We start from the raw sequence: 17,021 nt of genomic DNA on the forward strand, positions 1-17,021 counted from the left end.
CAGTCTCAGTTATGATTGTTGGAATATGTTGGATAGGCTTGGGCATTGTGTGTCTTTGCTCCTTGTAGCTAATTTGGAGGCGTTTAGTCCACATGCAGGTGTTGTGGTTGAAGCTGGCTGTGCTCTCGGAGCAGCTGATCTGAGTGGGAGGTCCCGTGGGGGAGAACTTGGGCAGCTCTTGTGGAGTCTTGCGATGCCAGTTTTTGCAGAAAAGTACTTTTGAGCACGGTTGGCGTCTGTGGTGTTGTCTGGCTCTCTCGCCCAATCTCAAATTCAAAGAGTTTTAATCGCTAGACAGATTAATTACAGCTTTGCCAAAACAATAGCGATAAGAAAAACAAAATAAAAAAAATAACAACATTTGGGAGTCTGTTCCTCAGGCTGTCAGACTGAGAGCTCCACCTTCTCCCTCAGTCTCACTCTGTTTGTCAGGGTATGACCAGAGCCTCTCTCTTACAGGACTACACCCACGAATTTCACAAAACCAAAGCCAACTTTCTGGCCATCAGGGAGAGAGAAGACCTCCTGGGCTCCGTACGGAAGGATATCGAGTGAGTATGTCCCTTGTGTTTGTGTGCACTTGATTAGTGGAGCGGTTTCATCTTGAGGAAAATAAGAACACAAGAACAGTTCCAAACAGCAGGAGCCGTCATAAGTTAGGAAGGTATGAAATGAATTCATGCAACTTTTACGAATGAAAGAGGTCCAGCAATCTGTGTCAAACCTCACTTTTATTTCTTCGTGTGGAGAGGCCTTGGTTTGGTCGTTGGGGTCCTAGTGTGGTTCAGACTCTTCCTGGGTGTGATTCCACAAGTGTCCACGAGAAGGTGCACTTTCCCCTGGATTGGCAGACCACAGCCAGCGCTGGCAGCCTCTCTGTGTTTCTCGCTGATCTGAGCGTCCTGAGGCCCCTTAACCAGGCTGGGAGTGCTTATTCACTTCAGGAAAGAGCCAAGATACTCTTAGGTTCTGTAGTGTTTGGGGGCATTTGATCTAATTACCTTCCTAGCAGAAAATGACAGATCTCCCCTCAAAGGCGCAGGCAGGAAACTTTCTCTGCCAATAAATCACCATGAACTTGATGTTGTATGAGTCTTCGTTCTCCAGGGTTCTGGGCTGAGTGCAGGCTGGAGATACGGCAATGGGGATCACTTGGTTAATTACTTTAGAGTCTTAATGCAGGAAATGTCATCAGCGGTTTACAGGACAAAAAGCAGCGGAGGATGGCTTTCTTGAGTTAATAGCTGTGCTCCACACCAGGGCAACTGAAGCCACTGCAAATGGAGCTGGAGGCCGTGGGCGGCAGGCTGAGGAATTGTTCCCCTGAGGCCTGGTGGACCCTCAATCTCTTCAGATTAAATGTGGTGTCATTCCTTCTCCATTTGCTAACAGCCCCTGTTTCTTCACACTGTTCTTTTCTAGGTTTAGGGACGGCTAAGATCTCTGTTACAGCCCTGTGGTTGTGCTTGTACGAAGCAGCAGAAGCATTACAATAAAAGTGTCAATCAGCAGGATAATAGTTCCAGCGGACTGATTTCAGACACATGTAGCAGGGGGTCTGGGTTTTACTGCGTGCACACCTATAGGGAAGCCCTGAATGCTCTTTATGACTGTAGCAGCAACTCTGTTGCAGATGACCTCGGGCACAAGCAGTAAAAATTGCGCATCAGTCACTGCATGGAATGGGATTGATGTTACTGCGATGAATGAATGTGATATGAGGGGCAAGGCAGAGTAGCAGGTAGGTCTCTGGACTGTTGTGGGCTGTTGGTTCGAACCTCTGCACAAGACAGTGCAGGTACACCTTGAGTGAGCTTGCCCCAGTCCAGCCAGCTGGGCGTGTGGGAACTGTTTACTGGGAGCAGACTTGGTGATGGAATAAGATCCTGTTTTGTTTAACACATTTGTTTGTTTAGCAGTTTAACACCTCTGTTTATTTAGCACCAAGGCCAAAGGGATTCTCTCTGGGCTGATGGGCCTTTGTTCCTCAAATACAGAATTACCTGCCAGTGAACGTGATGTGAAACAATGGATTCCAGTCTTGTTTAGTGATGCATAATACATAAATTATAAAATATGATCCAGTGTTGCCTGGAGTACTGTACACTTAGCTGATCACAGTTAGAGTTAGGACAGTGCTGAGGCAGCAGTGTGGAGCAGTGGCTGGGACTCTGGGCTGGATAGTTGTAGACTCAGATCCTAAATTGTAACTTAGAGTAAGATATTTTGGTCAGATTGCTCCAGTAATTTCCCTGCTGTAGAAACGGGTGCCCTTCATGTCATCATGTGTGGGGATCGGTAGTTCTGTCAGTACGTTCTGGTTTTGAAAGATGAGCACATTCATTCAAAACGGAGAAAGAAAATGGGACAGAAATGGGACATAATTATTGAATTTTCAGCAATAATAGAAATGACCAGGGAGGTTACAGTAGAATTCCTCTCCTGCAGTATCATTCCTCGACCACAAGATGTCAGTAAGTCAGTCGCTCTATGTAGGTACAGTATGTGCTTCATCAGCCAGGTGGAGTAGTGGTTAAGGCTCTGGACTCTTGCCTAGAAGTTTGGGGGTTCCGATCCAAGGTGGGATGCTGCTGTTATGCTCTTGAGCCAAACACTGCACTTACATTTCTGCAGGATAATTGGGCCCCTCTCCAGATTGTTTTAAGAATTTACAGGATTAAAATAAAAAAACTGCATATAATTAAAGTTGACTGTGAAGTGCATCCTGTTTACTTTTGGCAAGGCACTTTAATTTAAGATCTGTTTTTTAATTTGTCCTGCTCAGATTTGTTCTTCACCAGCGAGTCGCTGCTGCTTGTATAAAGCTCTGGGTTACAGAACGCCCGGACAGAAAGGGTTCGAGAGAGGTCTGCGCCAGGGCGATATGGGGGTGTGTGTGATACGTGCCACAGTGCAGTACGTTGGTTTCAATAAGCTCAACCAGCCAAAAGATGAAGCGCATTGATAATGCGAGTCCCTAATAGTTACTCTTTCTCCAGTGCGTCCGACACTGTTCCCTCCTCACCTGCACAGCAGACGCCTGTGCTGAGCCACCTCTCTGTTTCCACAGGACATACAAGAGCGCATCAGGAGTGAACAACAGGAGAACAGAGCTGTTTCTCAAGGAACACGAGCACCTGCGCAAGTAAGAGCCTGTGTCTGTACCATTCTACCATCCGGCAGCAGTTTGATTCATGGGGACTTTCCTAACGAGGCTGTTTCAGGCAGCAAACACAGCAGAGGTCTGGTGTGCACATGTTCAAGTGAGAGACCTGCGCTGCGCTGCTGTAGAGTCCGATGGACGGAGCAAAGATGAAATGAGTGTGTTGCCTGATTTACAAGCTTGCTAAAGGAAATGGCATACCAATCGTGCTTCTGCAAAGCTTTCTGGAAAAGTTGCAATTTAAAAACTTTTATGAGAAACAAGGCTTTTAAAGCACAGGGGCAGTTTTCTAAGTAGTCTTTGGAATTTTAATTAAATTAAAATGTTTGGCTTTTTTTTTGAGCAGCCGCTGCAGTTCAAATCCCTCAGCAACACTTGGCTGTTGAAGAGTAATTCAGGTCAATTATTCTGTACCAAAATTGATGTTAAAACAAGAAACGTTGAGGTTAATAGTAATTACATTTAAATTAGCTTAACTGGGAAATCCAATTAAGATAAAGGCATAATTGTGAGGTATTGTAAGTCTAAGAGTGCATGAGCCATTTACCAATCAAAGCTAAGTCTTGAAAGGTAAAGTACTTTACACGTTCGCCATACTTTTGTAGAACAGTGGTTAAGTTATCAGCAAGATGTGCAGTTTTCCCTCTGCTTCATATGATTGGGGTGGAATTTGCTGCACACATTGCAGACAAATTGGGCTGCTTTGTGTTACAGGCTCTGTGCTCTCTAGTTTATAAAAAAAAACAGTAGCGGAGATTCCCTGAGGAATGTCAGGGGAGATCTCCTGCAGCGGGTTGGAAAGGGAGAGGGATACAGACGGGAGAGTTAGGATGTCAGATCCCGCTGGTGAAAGCTGACACCCGCTGCCCTGAGACAGATGTGGCCAGCCGCCAGCAGGCCCTCACATTACTGACAAGCAGGAGGCCGTGGGTGAGCCCAGCCTTGTGAAAGAGGACTCTCCCTCAGAGATCTGGTCCGCTATTAAATATTCAAACAGCAGCAGCCAGGCAGTGTGGCGTGTTTCCCATGCTCCCTCACAGCTGTGCGTCACCTCTGGAGCCTGAAGACACAAGGCTGCCTGTGTTGAGGTGGAATAGACCAGTGTGAGCGCACTAACTCTGCCAAAGACATCACTGAAACTGCTACTTCAATAGGTTATGGATCACAAGTAAGGTTTAAGCCAGTGTATGATGGGGAGTGGGCCCCATGCTTTAAAAACATTTTTTAAATGCTTTATGTAAGGCTCAATCCTCTTGTTTTCCATTTGAATATGGCATGGAATATGGCTATACAGTATATGAATATAGTTTGCATCCAGCTCCTTGGTCGAAAATTCCCCATTGCCAAGGTTAGACAAAGGCAGAAAAAAATAACTCCCCATACTAGACAGTTCAACCACTGCATGATCTAACAAAATGAGCAGCCGTGCTAACCAGTTAGTGTCCTACAACCTCCCAGCGGTGTGAGCCAGGTGTCTCTCTTGGAAAGATAAACGTGAGGGACTAGCTGTGAAATCCAAAGGTTACTTTAAGACGAAAAAGCCCTGATTCATCAGAATTCAGAAGGTACTTTATTTCTATCAGCTTGCTCCCTTTGACTAAATGAAAATGAATTGCTGATTGCCAAGGTTTTGGTGCCATTTGTTTCATGCTATTTATTTTGCTGTTCCTGTTGCCTTGGCTTGGCTTGATTTATTTGCCTTCCCCCCCCCTTGCAAAATGCAGTTAATCAGCCCTCCAAAATAAAGCGCACAGTGTCAATTCCTTGCATGAGCGTGGAGCGTCCTTTTGTGATCACTGAGTTTGGCTCTGCTGCTGCCCTCTAAAGAGGACGGAGTTCTCGTCAGTGGTGGTGGCTCTGATGGTCTGAGTTTGCCGTTTAAGTGCTGCTGTCTTTAATTGATACATGAGTCTTGATCTGTTAGGACGTACTAGTTCCTGTAACTTCCTTCAATTACTTGAAAGCTGTATAGAAAAATCTTAGTTCTGCTGCCTCCAAGTTGAGTGGATTCCCACAGTTTAAATGGTGAGGATTTTGATGTTAGACGTAAGGTTGGAGAAGTACAGGGCACTTCAGAACTGCAGAATTCAAGTTGTTTTAAATGCATCTTTTTTTATTTGAAAAAGATGGTGTCTTGTGCATCAAAACAATGAAAAAAGGGTGAAACTGGCTTGGTTTCATGTCTTGAAGTCCTGTGCCTCTCCTGTGTAGCGTGCGTCTGTGCGTCTGTGGGAGCCCTACCTGCAGGTGTGGAGCTGGCGTGTGTGACCACCCTCCCTGCTCCCACAAAGCTCGAGGGTTGTGGGGAGGAGGGGGGCGGGCGAGTGCCTCAGTCATTACAAAACGCCTCGTCGGCCAGATCCTGCGAGGCTCATCTTTTAAAATGTCTTCCAGCTCATCTTGTCGGTAAATTATTCATCCTTTTTCCATCTTCGCGCCCGGTCGTCTCCGTGTAACGAGTGTGGCAGGGAAGTGGCGGGTGAAGGAGGGAGGAGAAGAGGAGAGGGGTTTCCCGCTGGCGTGACGAGTGAGACAAGAGTGGGCGTCTGGACGGGGAACAGGGTGGATGGTGCTTCACAGAACTGAGGAGGAGGAGGAGGAGGAGAGGATAGACAGGTTATTTTGGGGCTGTAATGTTTTGATTCACTTTTGATGTGCAACACACTATGTGGCTTTATAGATTGGCCTTTTTGTCCATCCTTCTGACCAGAGAAGTTAGTTAAGGTTTATTTGAAGAATAGGTGTAATCTAGTGGGGGGAAACAAGGGAATAAAAACTTTAACAGTACTGTATGCAAGTCCTTCGGGCCACTAGCTGTGCTGCTGTGTTATATAGCCACCCTGTTAGGAAATGCAACTTAGGGGGCGGTATGAATTGTCTGAATCTTAATACAATTGGCTTCATTAACAGGGCGTTTCTTTGCAGCGCTCCTGTGCTTTGCTGCTCACATTTACTGTGTGCTTTCAATTCTTAAATCATGTAACCTGACCCTGAACCACCAACACGTCTCAGTGACCTGGCCGCAGAGGGGACGGGCCTTTCAGGGACTACCAGCCCCCAGTCCTGTGGGAGGGCAGGTCCTGTTTGTTCCAGCCGAACGAGTCAGCTTTTCAGAGGTGCTCGGGGTTCGCATTAACAAAGTGTTTCCCCTGCTACATACAGTACAGCCTTCTTAGCAGTAATGAGGCTTCACGCTGTTGTTACAGAGGAACTGTTTTTTCACATCGCATTAATGATCCAGTGAAACAGGATATGCGTGAATATGGGGCTGAAACGCTTCTCTGTTGTTTTGGCTGAACTTATCATTAGGCGCGCATTTTGCTGTTCATGATTTCTCCAGAAGCTTCACGATGACAGATTGTTCCCACTTTGGAAACCAGAAGTGAAATTAACTGCAGATGCAGGGGTATGTGTAAATTACATACCCATTGGGAAATTAATATACATGCATTATCTCCCATTAGGTTCACCAGTTGACAGCGGCCGTCCTGCACAAACACTTTTTTAAATCCAGCACCAGTTAGTTCTGAACGACCAGTAACTGAATCAGCATTAACTAACAGTGAGGTACATTGACTACAGAGTCTGCTTCCTGGACAAGACGTCATTGTTATTTAGCATTATATAGGCACAATTCTATATTTTCCCCAAACATAAAAAAGTACAAATGCATTCACACCAGCTTTAACTGTAATAGAATCCTAAATCTGCACTCCGAGAGCTAATTATTGGCTTAATTGGAGCAGTTTAACGGATTTTCCCTTTTTAAGTGCTTCCATTTTGAAGAGATCCGAGGAATGGGACGTGGGTCTCCACGCCTGCTGGTTTTCATTCCAGCCCATTGAATCACTTAATTTAAGGCTTCATTGAACTAATAGTTGCTTAATTGGAACATTTGCAACTTGTTTTCTACTCAGAAGGGAGGGATTTGATAGTACTAATGATATGTAGTAGTTAAAGGGCAATCTCCAATATGTTAAAGAATGGAAAAGAACCAAACGGTTCAAATGAACTCCCACCAGGAGTTCTCAAACGACCAGGACCTGTTATCCCAGAAGCCAGTTATCCTACCAGTATGTTTTTGGACTGTGGGAGGAAACCAGAGCACCTGGAGGAAACCCACATAAACACAGGGAGAACATATAAACTCCACACAGACAGCTCCTCAGGTCTGAACTCATGGCCTCAGTACTGCAAGGCAGCAATGCCAACCTCAGCTCCACCGCGACGCACATTTTCTCAAATCCTTTATCCCGATTCAGGATGCAAGTGACCGGACTTTCCGAGCCGCAGATCAGGACTACAGTGGGGGGGTAGCTGGGCGTCAGGATTTTTTGCAAATTCAGAGATCCATGCTCTTCCTCCTCAGCTGACAGCTGACGAAGGATGTTTCAGCTCAGAAGACACACGGCGCAGCTTTTCCTCCTAATTAACAGGGAAATCTGGAAAGGGAGACATACCCCGGCACCTCTTGCCAGCGCCAACTGTTTGTAATTACAGGATCCTGGCTGGCGTTTGCTAATTGGGTCTGCGGGGAGCTGAAAGCCTCGTGTATCAGCAGTGCGTCTCGCTGTACCCTCGCGAAGAGCACCCCCGCTTTCTTTCCTCTCCTACACAGGAGTGGAGCAGAAACACACCATGCTGCTCATCTGTGGCGGGCCTGTATGCACTGTAGGACAGCAGAAAGTGTGGAGCAGTTCATTTGTATTGTTCTTTGCGATAAATTTGGAAAGATAAGGTTTTGTCCCAAGGTGATTGTCTTTTTTTATTCAGACTGGCGAAGTAGTAGAGCAGACACTTCTTATATTTTGCATTACTTGCTTTGTTACTGACTTGTATTTCTTGAGCTCTGGAGACCTTATAAACCTCATTTGGCTTTGTCGTTGTAATGGACAATTTTATGAAACGTTAAACCTGCGACGCAAACATCCATGCGTATGCGTGTGTGTATTTTATATTGTCCTTTTCGCTCTGTGACCAATTCCTCATCCCCAGTGCTCAGAAAACCCTGTCATTACGAATGGAATGCAGCCTTAATTTTACAGTGAGACATCAAAAATCGTCAATCAGGATTGTTTAGAGCATTAGCTGTGGCAGCGATAAAGTGGCTCCGTCTCGCAAACTTTCCATGAATCACTCTGGTTCGGAGTGGGTGGGCGAGCTAGCTTTACTGTAAATGTTTTTCTTTAAAAAGAAAAACACCATCTTGTGGCTTCGAAGTTCCAAATTGTGTTCCAAGCACGGTTCGTGAGCATGGGATTGTCAGGGGGGTGGCGTCATAAACTGGTAGCCCCCAGCCCCCAGCCCCCTCTCGGTTCTCATAGCTGTACACTGACAGCGGTGTAAAAAATGCAGTTATCCCTTTAGCTGCTCAGCCATGAACGAGTGGCTTATTCCGTTATATACGATCGTGGGAGGTCATCTGCAAAATTGGCCAGAGGGGTTTAATAACTTTGTTTCTGACAGCGTGTTATTGAACCTGTCTGTCATCTGGGGTACAGTTCCAATTCACTGCTCTGTATTGTGTCTCATTAGCTGTCAGAGGGTTGTGTAGATGTTGTCGAAAGTCATCCTGGGTATAGAAATATTCCCCGTGCTGTGGAGGTAGCTGCATGGATCCAGCCAGCGATGGCCTTAATTGTTCCATTGCCAAGAATATGGGTAGGACTCATGCAGGGGTTTGCCTTGTTTCTCCCGATTCTGAATTGCAAGGTCAGGTTTTGCTCAGTGAATCCGTCTCAGTTCCAGTTCTCCGAAGACTCGTTTTGCCTGGCTGTATGAATTTCTGTCTCCCAATCAGCTGTGAATTATTTTGTTCTTTTTTGTTGTTGTTGTTTGCTGGCCAGACATGCTGCGGCCCTTGAGGGTGAAGGTGGTTGGTTTGAAGAGCCGAAGGAGGTTTAGCATGTCTTAGGCTCTCTGTGCCAAGATACTTGCATGTTTGAGAGTTTGCAATCAAATGTTTTTGTGTATCTGTGATTGCCCCCATTGGACATGGAGCGAAGATCTTTTTTTTTCTGGCTTAAACGTTTAACCTGTTTCTGACATAAACACGCACAGTATTTGGAATGGGCATTTTTTACGCCTTTCCAGCATCGTCTCCTGTACGTGGCTGAAGAGAACGAGGATCTGCAGTTCTCTCCACTGACACGCCCACCTGTCACCTCTCTGATGGACTGGTGACCTGATCCAGGCTCAAACGAGAAGTGTCTGGATCGTCAAGATCCAGCTGCACTCTGAGAAAGCGCCTTATGGCCAGTCACAGCTGCCAGTTGTGGGCCCTGGCCAGCTCCAGACTCTTCTCCAGTGCTTCTCCCTGTGCGTTGGGAATTTCCTGATGGCTAGTTGATGAAACGCTTGAGGCTTTCTGTCCTGTGCAGACCACTCTAAGCGAGTTTGCGTTCTGCACTTGACCGGTTCATCTCAACCGACACAGATGCCAAGGACAAGGAAAGTGGCAGCTTTTTCGGATGAGCTTTTTACTCTTTTTGCTGCAAAGGATGTCTCTATACTCTTGGTGATCGAGCTAATGCTTGATCTGCATTATTAAGAAGCACCCCTCGTGTACCCGTAGGAAGAGCTTGCCGATTCACTCAGATACCACTGATGTGGCCTCGGTCACGAGACATGTGAAGAGTTAACGTGTGAATATGGGACCTCTTTGCAAGCAAACGCTTGCTCCCCATAAAACCCCAGCCCGAGAAGTCCATTAGAAGCTTACAGGAATTATTCTGACAGCTGTGGTTTCCATGAACAGCTTCCAGTAAAATAAAAGCTACTGCTTTGATTTGCTCAGAGGGAATTTCCTTTCACTCATTCCCAGAGACTCTGAGTGCCGTTTAGCAGTGGCTAATAAAGGCGGGGGGACCCGTCTGATTTCACAGAAGCACCCGATTTCAAAGAGAGCATCCTAAGCTTCTGCATTTTTACTACCGTTTCGGAACAAGAACACCTTATGTAATCAGCATGATTCTAAGGTGTTTTATTTGTTCAGCTCGGCACGATGTAATTTTTCCCAGTTCAGTAATTGCTTTAAACAATGCCCACCTGGGGCAAAATAATTTCTAATTGCTAACTTAATTCTAAACGTAATGTTCCCTTCGGGTCTCTGAAATAAATATAGTATTTTTGTTCCCATCATGGGCAAGCGATCTGTAGCCCTGACCTCACAACACTACACTACACGGTTTCAGAAAAAAAACCTAAAATCCTAAGAGCCATTTGTCAAAGAGACAGTTATCTAGAATCTCCTTGTGTAATTCTTAATGGTAGGTGGCCTGAATTGCAATATTTAATAAGTGGGTCAGGATTAAGGTTCCTTATATAAGATGTGGGCTAAGACAGCTTTTTTTACCCAGCTGTGACATGGCGATCCCTGATAGAGCCTGTGATGCGATAGCTGATTAACAAAAGCTTCCAGACTCATTCAGTTAACGAGTGTTTTGAAGAGGGCCTTTCTGAACGTGAAGGCAAGCAAAACGAGATCTGCTGGCAGCAGAATTCAAAACCTTTGGGCTACATGGCCTCCCAGTGATGGCACTGCGGACGGTGACGTAGCAGGCGTGTGTTCCTACAGCTGAATGGCAGCCTGCTGTGTTTGTTGAATGCCAGTACAATCCCCAGGGCGTGAGCGGAGTCAGGGAAGAGTTCGTTACTTTAGCCGGCAGGCAGCTGAGTGCATATTTAATGACTAGAAATTTCTATGGGTTTGTGAATGACAGCAGGTTCCATGGCTTTTATTGGAATTTCCAGTTTAATATAGTCGTCCAAGTTGCTGCAGTGGTTCACATTGCTGCCTTGCAGCACTAGGGCCCTGGGTTCGAATTCTGGGTTGCTATGTGCGTAGAGTTTGCATGTTTGTTTCCTCCTGGCTCGCCGGTTTCCTCCCACAGTCTGGGGTTCTGTTCTGCGGGTGCCCTGCGATGGACTGTTGTCCCATCCAGGGTGTTCCAGTCTTGCGCCTGTGCTTGCCAGGACGGGCTCTGGCTCCACATGCGACCCTGAATCCCATAAAGCAGTTAGGAAAGGCAAGGATGGATAGCTGTCTGAGAAGTGTCGACGACTGACATGTGAAAAGCCAATACTTTCAGCATCGCGTTTCTGTTAGCTGTCATCTTGTCCTGTCAGAGCTGTTTGAAATATGCAGGACTTCAGGGCAGAGCTGCCCTCATACGGGCCACACGCAGGGGAGATTTGTGTCTTCCACCATTTTCCGTGTATCGTGATAATTCCCAACTCAAGAGTGAAAAGAAAGATTCCTTCTATACGCACTGTGAAATTATTTCTTCCCCAAACCCAAAGGATTATCAAGTCCGGAAGACAGGGCAGCTGTGGTGCTTGACAGGGAGTCTTAACCTTGTTTTCCCTGAGACGTGGAAGAAATGCTGGACAAGACATAATGTATAATCCTGACATGTTGACAACCCATTCAGTAATGACTTAGCCTTAGTCTCCTGGTGATTTCCTTCCCATGTTTATTGGAAGGGGATTTTTGAGAGTGGCAGTGGGTATAAAATGCATTGTTGAAGAGGCAGTGGGATTCTCATACAGGAACTGATTACATTTGTCTGGTGCTTCTCATCCCCAAGGATCTCCAAGCAGTTTGTCAACTGGGAGGGGGCCCTTCACGTCTGCTACTGTCTTCCTCCTCCCCAGTTTTTCGTCCATCTCTCTGACACACCATTTTATATAAAGAAAACCTGTGGAAATGTGAAAATCCCCACATTCCAATGAAATCGTTAGTGTCCACAGATGTATTATGTACAGTTAACCAAATGGACTCAAATGACAGAGGCTGTCAGTACAGCAGCCTCTAGTGGTCAATACAGTCTGTTAGCCTGTTACAGCTGACAAATTATATTTTATGTTATATGTTTCTAGTGTAAAAACTGAAATTAGCATTGATCAAATTTTCACCCATGTTTTACATTAACACTCAATTAACCCGGATCCTGGAGGCAAACCTAATACAGGCCACCACTTAAATGTGTGGTACCAGTTCCATAACCATATTTAAGGATAAAGTACCAAGCATCTTCCAGCACTGTAGTAATAATAATAATAATTGCTTACACTTATATAGCACTTTTCTGGACACACCACTCAAAGCGCTTTACAGGTAAACCACCAATGTGCAACCCCACCTGGATGATGCAGCAGCAGCCATAGTGCACCAGAATGCTCACCACACATCAGTTATCAATGGGGGAGAGAGCAGAGTAATGAAGCCAGTTCATAGATGGGGATTATTAGGAGGCCATGATTGGTAAGGGCCAATGGGAAATTTGGCCAGGACACCGGGGTTACACCCCTACTCTTTTTCGAGAAACGCCCTGGGATTTTTAATGACCACAGAGAGTCAGGACCTCGGTTTTACGTCTCATCCGAAGGACGGCACTTGTTTTACAGTATAGTGTCCACGTCACTACACTGGCGCATTAGGACCCACATGGACTGCAGGGTGAGCGCCCCCTGCTGGCCCCACTAACACCTCTTCCAGCAGCAACCTTAGTTTTTCCCAGGAGGTCTCCCATCCAGGTACTGACCAGGCTCACACCTGCTGAGCTTCAGTGGGCTGCCAGTTGTGAGTTGCAGGGTGATATGGCTGCTGGCTAGTCAGATACCCTTACATTAACTTTACCTGATCAAGTGGAAAAACATTTTCAGAAGCTCTGTCAGCTCACTATGGAGTGCAGCACAAGCTGAGATGAAACACAAAAAGGTGTTTTTATAACATTATCCCGTTGACATTTGACAGTTTGTAGTGAAGCCCCAGTGTGTTGTGAGCCTGGTCATCATTTTCTACTTTTAACGACCATCTTCTAGGGGTGGAAGTGAATCCTTTTACACAACCGGACAGCACAGGAGTCACTCAGTGAAGCAGAACACAAGCTCACTATGAGCAGTGAGTGGGGTATTGGGAAATTCCACTCTGCACGCACTCACAAGGCGTAGCTTTCTTTCAAAGAAATCACTTTATTGACACCTCACAATCTCCAGCGCGGAGGAAACGCTGGCCAGATGTTTTAATTCTGATTCTGTCAGTTTGAAGAGCACAGGGGCTGTGCTCCTTCACAGTACGTGCCCAAAACGTATTGTCATCCATTCTCATCTTTTTAACAGCCTTAAAATACATTTTCCATTAGTATATCCATAGTCAATAAATAATTTACTTTGATTTATTTTCTTAATGCAGTATTGCCAAAGTTATTGGACCTTTACTGCCTTCATAGTGACTACATAAGTATTCCTTATGTATTAGTACATAAGTACTAGAAAATCTGAATCTACTTAATTGTCCACATACTGTGCAGTGGAAATTTTCCTTTTGCCTCCCTGAAACAATAATGTTATATAAACAGAGATGTAGACGTTCAGTGGATTACAAATGTATACCATCAATGTAATATACATAAAAATACTAGACAACACAATACTGATAACTAGGTAACTTTTTCTTTTCCAGGAATATTTGAATCTAACTTGCATTTAGATAAGTTAGAGTTAAGAGAGTTAGTTATCGGTGATTTGTTTTTACCTAGATAGAGATGTCTGTATTCTTGCTAATATGGTGTTCAGTGATGAGGCAGAGCAACTGACAGTAGTGTCAGAAGTGCAGAAATTCTCAATTTTACCTTCCCTATCAGCTCTGTAAAAGAACCATAAATCTTGTGCTGTGAAGGAAGACCAATCGAGGCATCTCCATGTTATTTTTCAGCACACGAAAATGAGGAAGAGAGCTGATTGAGGACGGCAGGCGATGTATGATTTAAGGTTGAAAAAAAATCATCAAGCTGTTTTGTGAAAATCTGATTACAGTTTTGAGTCAGCTGTGTGCGCGCAACCAAAAATAAAATGAGTCAGTAAGACGTCTCCTACAAATAAAGTAATAGAAACACTTGTCTGTGTTATATAATCAGTCGGAGATTAAAAAAGGGGAAGATAATTACCTTAATGATATCTTTAAGCAAGTTGATCAGTATTTTGGAAGAGATTTTACGGTCCTCTCTTTGGGTGTGATTTGAACTATTTCGCATGTGCTTGTTATAGAATTAGAGCTGAGCGGTTTCATGATTTTTAGAGAAGTGCAATGGTTGTACCAGGCTGGCTGTTGTTTTTGAGTTGTTTTTTCCCTTGGGCATTGGTGATCAGGGGCAGTCCTGTTAGGAGCGGTGAGTATTCACAGCTTCTTTCTGCACACAGGTTAGCTGGAGAGAGACAGGCAGCCTCAAGGCGGTGGAATAAACATCCTATTTCAGAATTCCTGACTGTGGTTTAGTCAGAAGGTGCTTTGTTTCCCTTTCACTGCAGTGCTGGACTTGTGTAGATGGCTCGATTATTAAGGAAGTTCCTCTGCGCCTTGTATACAAATATACGCAAGTATACTCATACAGGGACCAACCTCAGACACTCAGGTTTTTCAGTTTACCTGTTAAAAACTGTCTGAAGAACCTTCCAGCTCAATTTGGAAGAAGTCTTTTGTGTGCTGCTGACATCAGTATAAGTGTCTGTTTTGTTCCCATAATTCCTTACTGTCATCACAAAACATCCCCATGTTTTAATGCTTTAGACCTCATTATATCGCAGAGCATTAAAGGACATAATACAATGTGAAGATGCTTAACTCTGTTGGCGATGGCTCAGATTGCAAGGTTTCTGTCATATCATAATGCCTTAATCTCCCCTGGGAGAGAGTTGTTCCATTACAACCATCTCCATCAGTACAGACCAGTCATCAACAAAGAGGCATCTGTACTGCCTTCAAGTAGCATGGTAGCTGCAATTCTTGTCTGGTGTTTCAGTGTATCACTGCTGTGTAATGTTCCCTGTGAAGAAGCCTGTTTCAGCTGTGAACTTTGGGTTGGTAAAGTCCTTAGGAAAGAGTTGCACACACTGCCCCCTTCACTGCAGATGCATATGAAATGCACTAAAATTCATCATGATTATTCACAATTTATCATTGACAAATCGTGTTTCAGTTTCAGGCTCGGTTTGGTGGAGAAGGGGGACACATTGGAAAACTAACAGGCTTTACCTTTCAGGTCCTTTAGTCCCCTGGACTGTCTGTTAACTTTTGTCAGCCCTGGCAGAAGAAAAAGAAAAGTCATTTTACGGATGGATACGTTTACTTTGTTCTTTCAAGCTTTAATTTTGTGGGAGAAAAGGAAATGTGCTAGAGCCATTTATTGGCATGTCGAGACACACACGGAGACTGACTCCTTTTAATAAATGTTGTACAATATTTGATCATTAGTTCAGACGTTCATTTTAGCTGCCTTAGCTAGAAATAAGCTTTGCCAAAAACACAGTGTGTGTTGCGGTCCAGGCTTGACATCTGCTCATGCAGCTGGAGGGACAGGCTGCTTGGCATTTCTCAGGTCATATTAAAAGGGTAAATGGCTCCAAGGGCACTGGTCAACATCTGCACAGGTCCAGTTGGGATCTGGGGCATCTTAGTTGCTGCCCTTTCTCTGGGCCAGCCCAGAGAAAGGTCAGCAGCTGTCTGGCCAAATGGAGAAATGTGGATTTGGGGCTTCGGAGGTCCTCATGAGGTCTGGAGTCTCTTCTTTAGGCCTTGGGCTCACAGGAGATTGTCTGGTTCATCGCGCCACTCTGCAGCGAAGCTGTGGCGTTAATGTCAGACAGAAACCGGGGGGGGTGAGAGTGGGTGGATAATTGCTGGAAGGGCAGATTGTGGGGGCGGAGTTGCCCAGCAGTTATTGGCACTGGACTGAGCCATGGGAATGAATTTCAGTCTTACATGTTTGTGTGTGCTGTCATCGTGACACATCTTTCCTTGCACTGGTCAAGTGAGTACGAACATAAATGCACATTTTAGGGACTGACTGATTTTTAGTGGCTTATAAAATGCAAGTCCTAGGGGAATCCTACTAAAAATGAACGCTGAAATGTGTGTGAGCAGGAGCCTATGTAGCAGGCTGTTGTGCAGACAGTGGATCTTGTTTGACACAGCAATTGGAATGCTGTGCTTCAGTGCAGAAGATATTGAACCATCACTATGAAAACTTAAGACTCCATGCAGTGCAAAGCAGATCACTGGAGTCAATCAGTGGTCAGAGAAAATGATATACCAGCCAGAGTTAGCCATGCCTAGACCAAAAAACCAGACGGATTTTATATTTCTTTTACAAGCTTTGTGTGGGCAGAACGCGAGTTAAGGGAAAAGAGAATTAAAATCTGTTTCAATTGGGGGAAAAAAAACTCCACATCAAAATCATCTTCCTGTGTAAGTCTAGTGAAGAAAGAGTGCAAACCTTCCATTCTTAAGACATTCAAAAAAACATGAGTGCAGCCTAATTTGGAATCTGCTGTTCAAGAAAACCTTAGAAGACCAAAATGGTGTTTTCCTAGCACTTCTCTGAAACTCCCCTCATCAATACCTGACACTCCTGACAATATGATTGAACTCCTGATTAGGACAGTTTGTTTCCTTCTTTAATAGGTAAGGCAGGCCCAGGATACTCCTGCTCTTAATGGATGATTTAGGTCAAAGATTGTAAACACCTGCTTGCTTTCTGCAGCAGTGCAAGATACGAACGTTGTCGTTCTGTGTTTTGCTTTGCACTTCTGCCGAGCAAAAGAGAGACTCCCGTGGGAATAATCATTTCTGTCCCTTGCTGCAGAATGAGCTCTTCTACTTGTGCAATCTAGCTAAACTACTAAAATTAAACAACTAAAAATAACAGCCCCATTCTTCATCATTGCATCCTCTTCTGCTTTGCGCGAACCGTCTCCCAGATACGTTGGTGTCGGCACTGTAGCAGAGCTGCTGGGGACAGATGGGATTGATGGGGGGGTAACTGGGAGCTGCAGGCTGGAGAGGAACAGGCAGCGCAGG

The 17,021-nt window shown here is 45.0% G+C and overlaps 1 protein-coding gene across 1 annotated transcript in view; it reads left to right on the forward strand.

Annotated features, from left to right (window-relative positions):
• Nucleotides 1-17,021, forward strand: part of gosr1 (golgi SNAP receptor complex member 1) — a 40,908-nt gene that overhangs the window by 4,897 nt on the left and 18,990 nt on the right. Inside the window, exons 5-6 of the mRNA XM_088615949.1 lie at nt 460-551; nt 3,071-3,145. Coding sequence (XP_088472075.1) covers nt 460-551; nt 3,071-3,145 — 167 coding nt within the window. The remainder of the gene's footprint in view (nt 1-459; nt 552-3,070; nt 3,146-17,021) is intronic.

This window comes from Lepisosteus platostomus, chromosome 22, assembly GCF_059453375.1.
Source record: "Lepisosteus platostomus isolate fLepPlt1 chromosome 22, fLepPlt1.hap1, whole genome shotgun sequence".
In the NCBI taxonomy this organism is placed as follows: domain Eukaryota; kingdom Metazoa; phylum Chordata; class Actinopteri; order Semionotiformes; family Lepisosteidae; genus Lepisosteus; species Lepisosteus platostomus.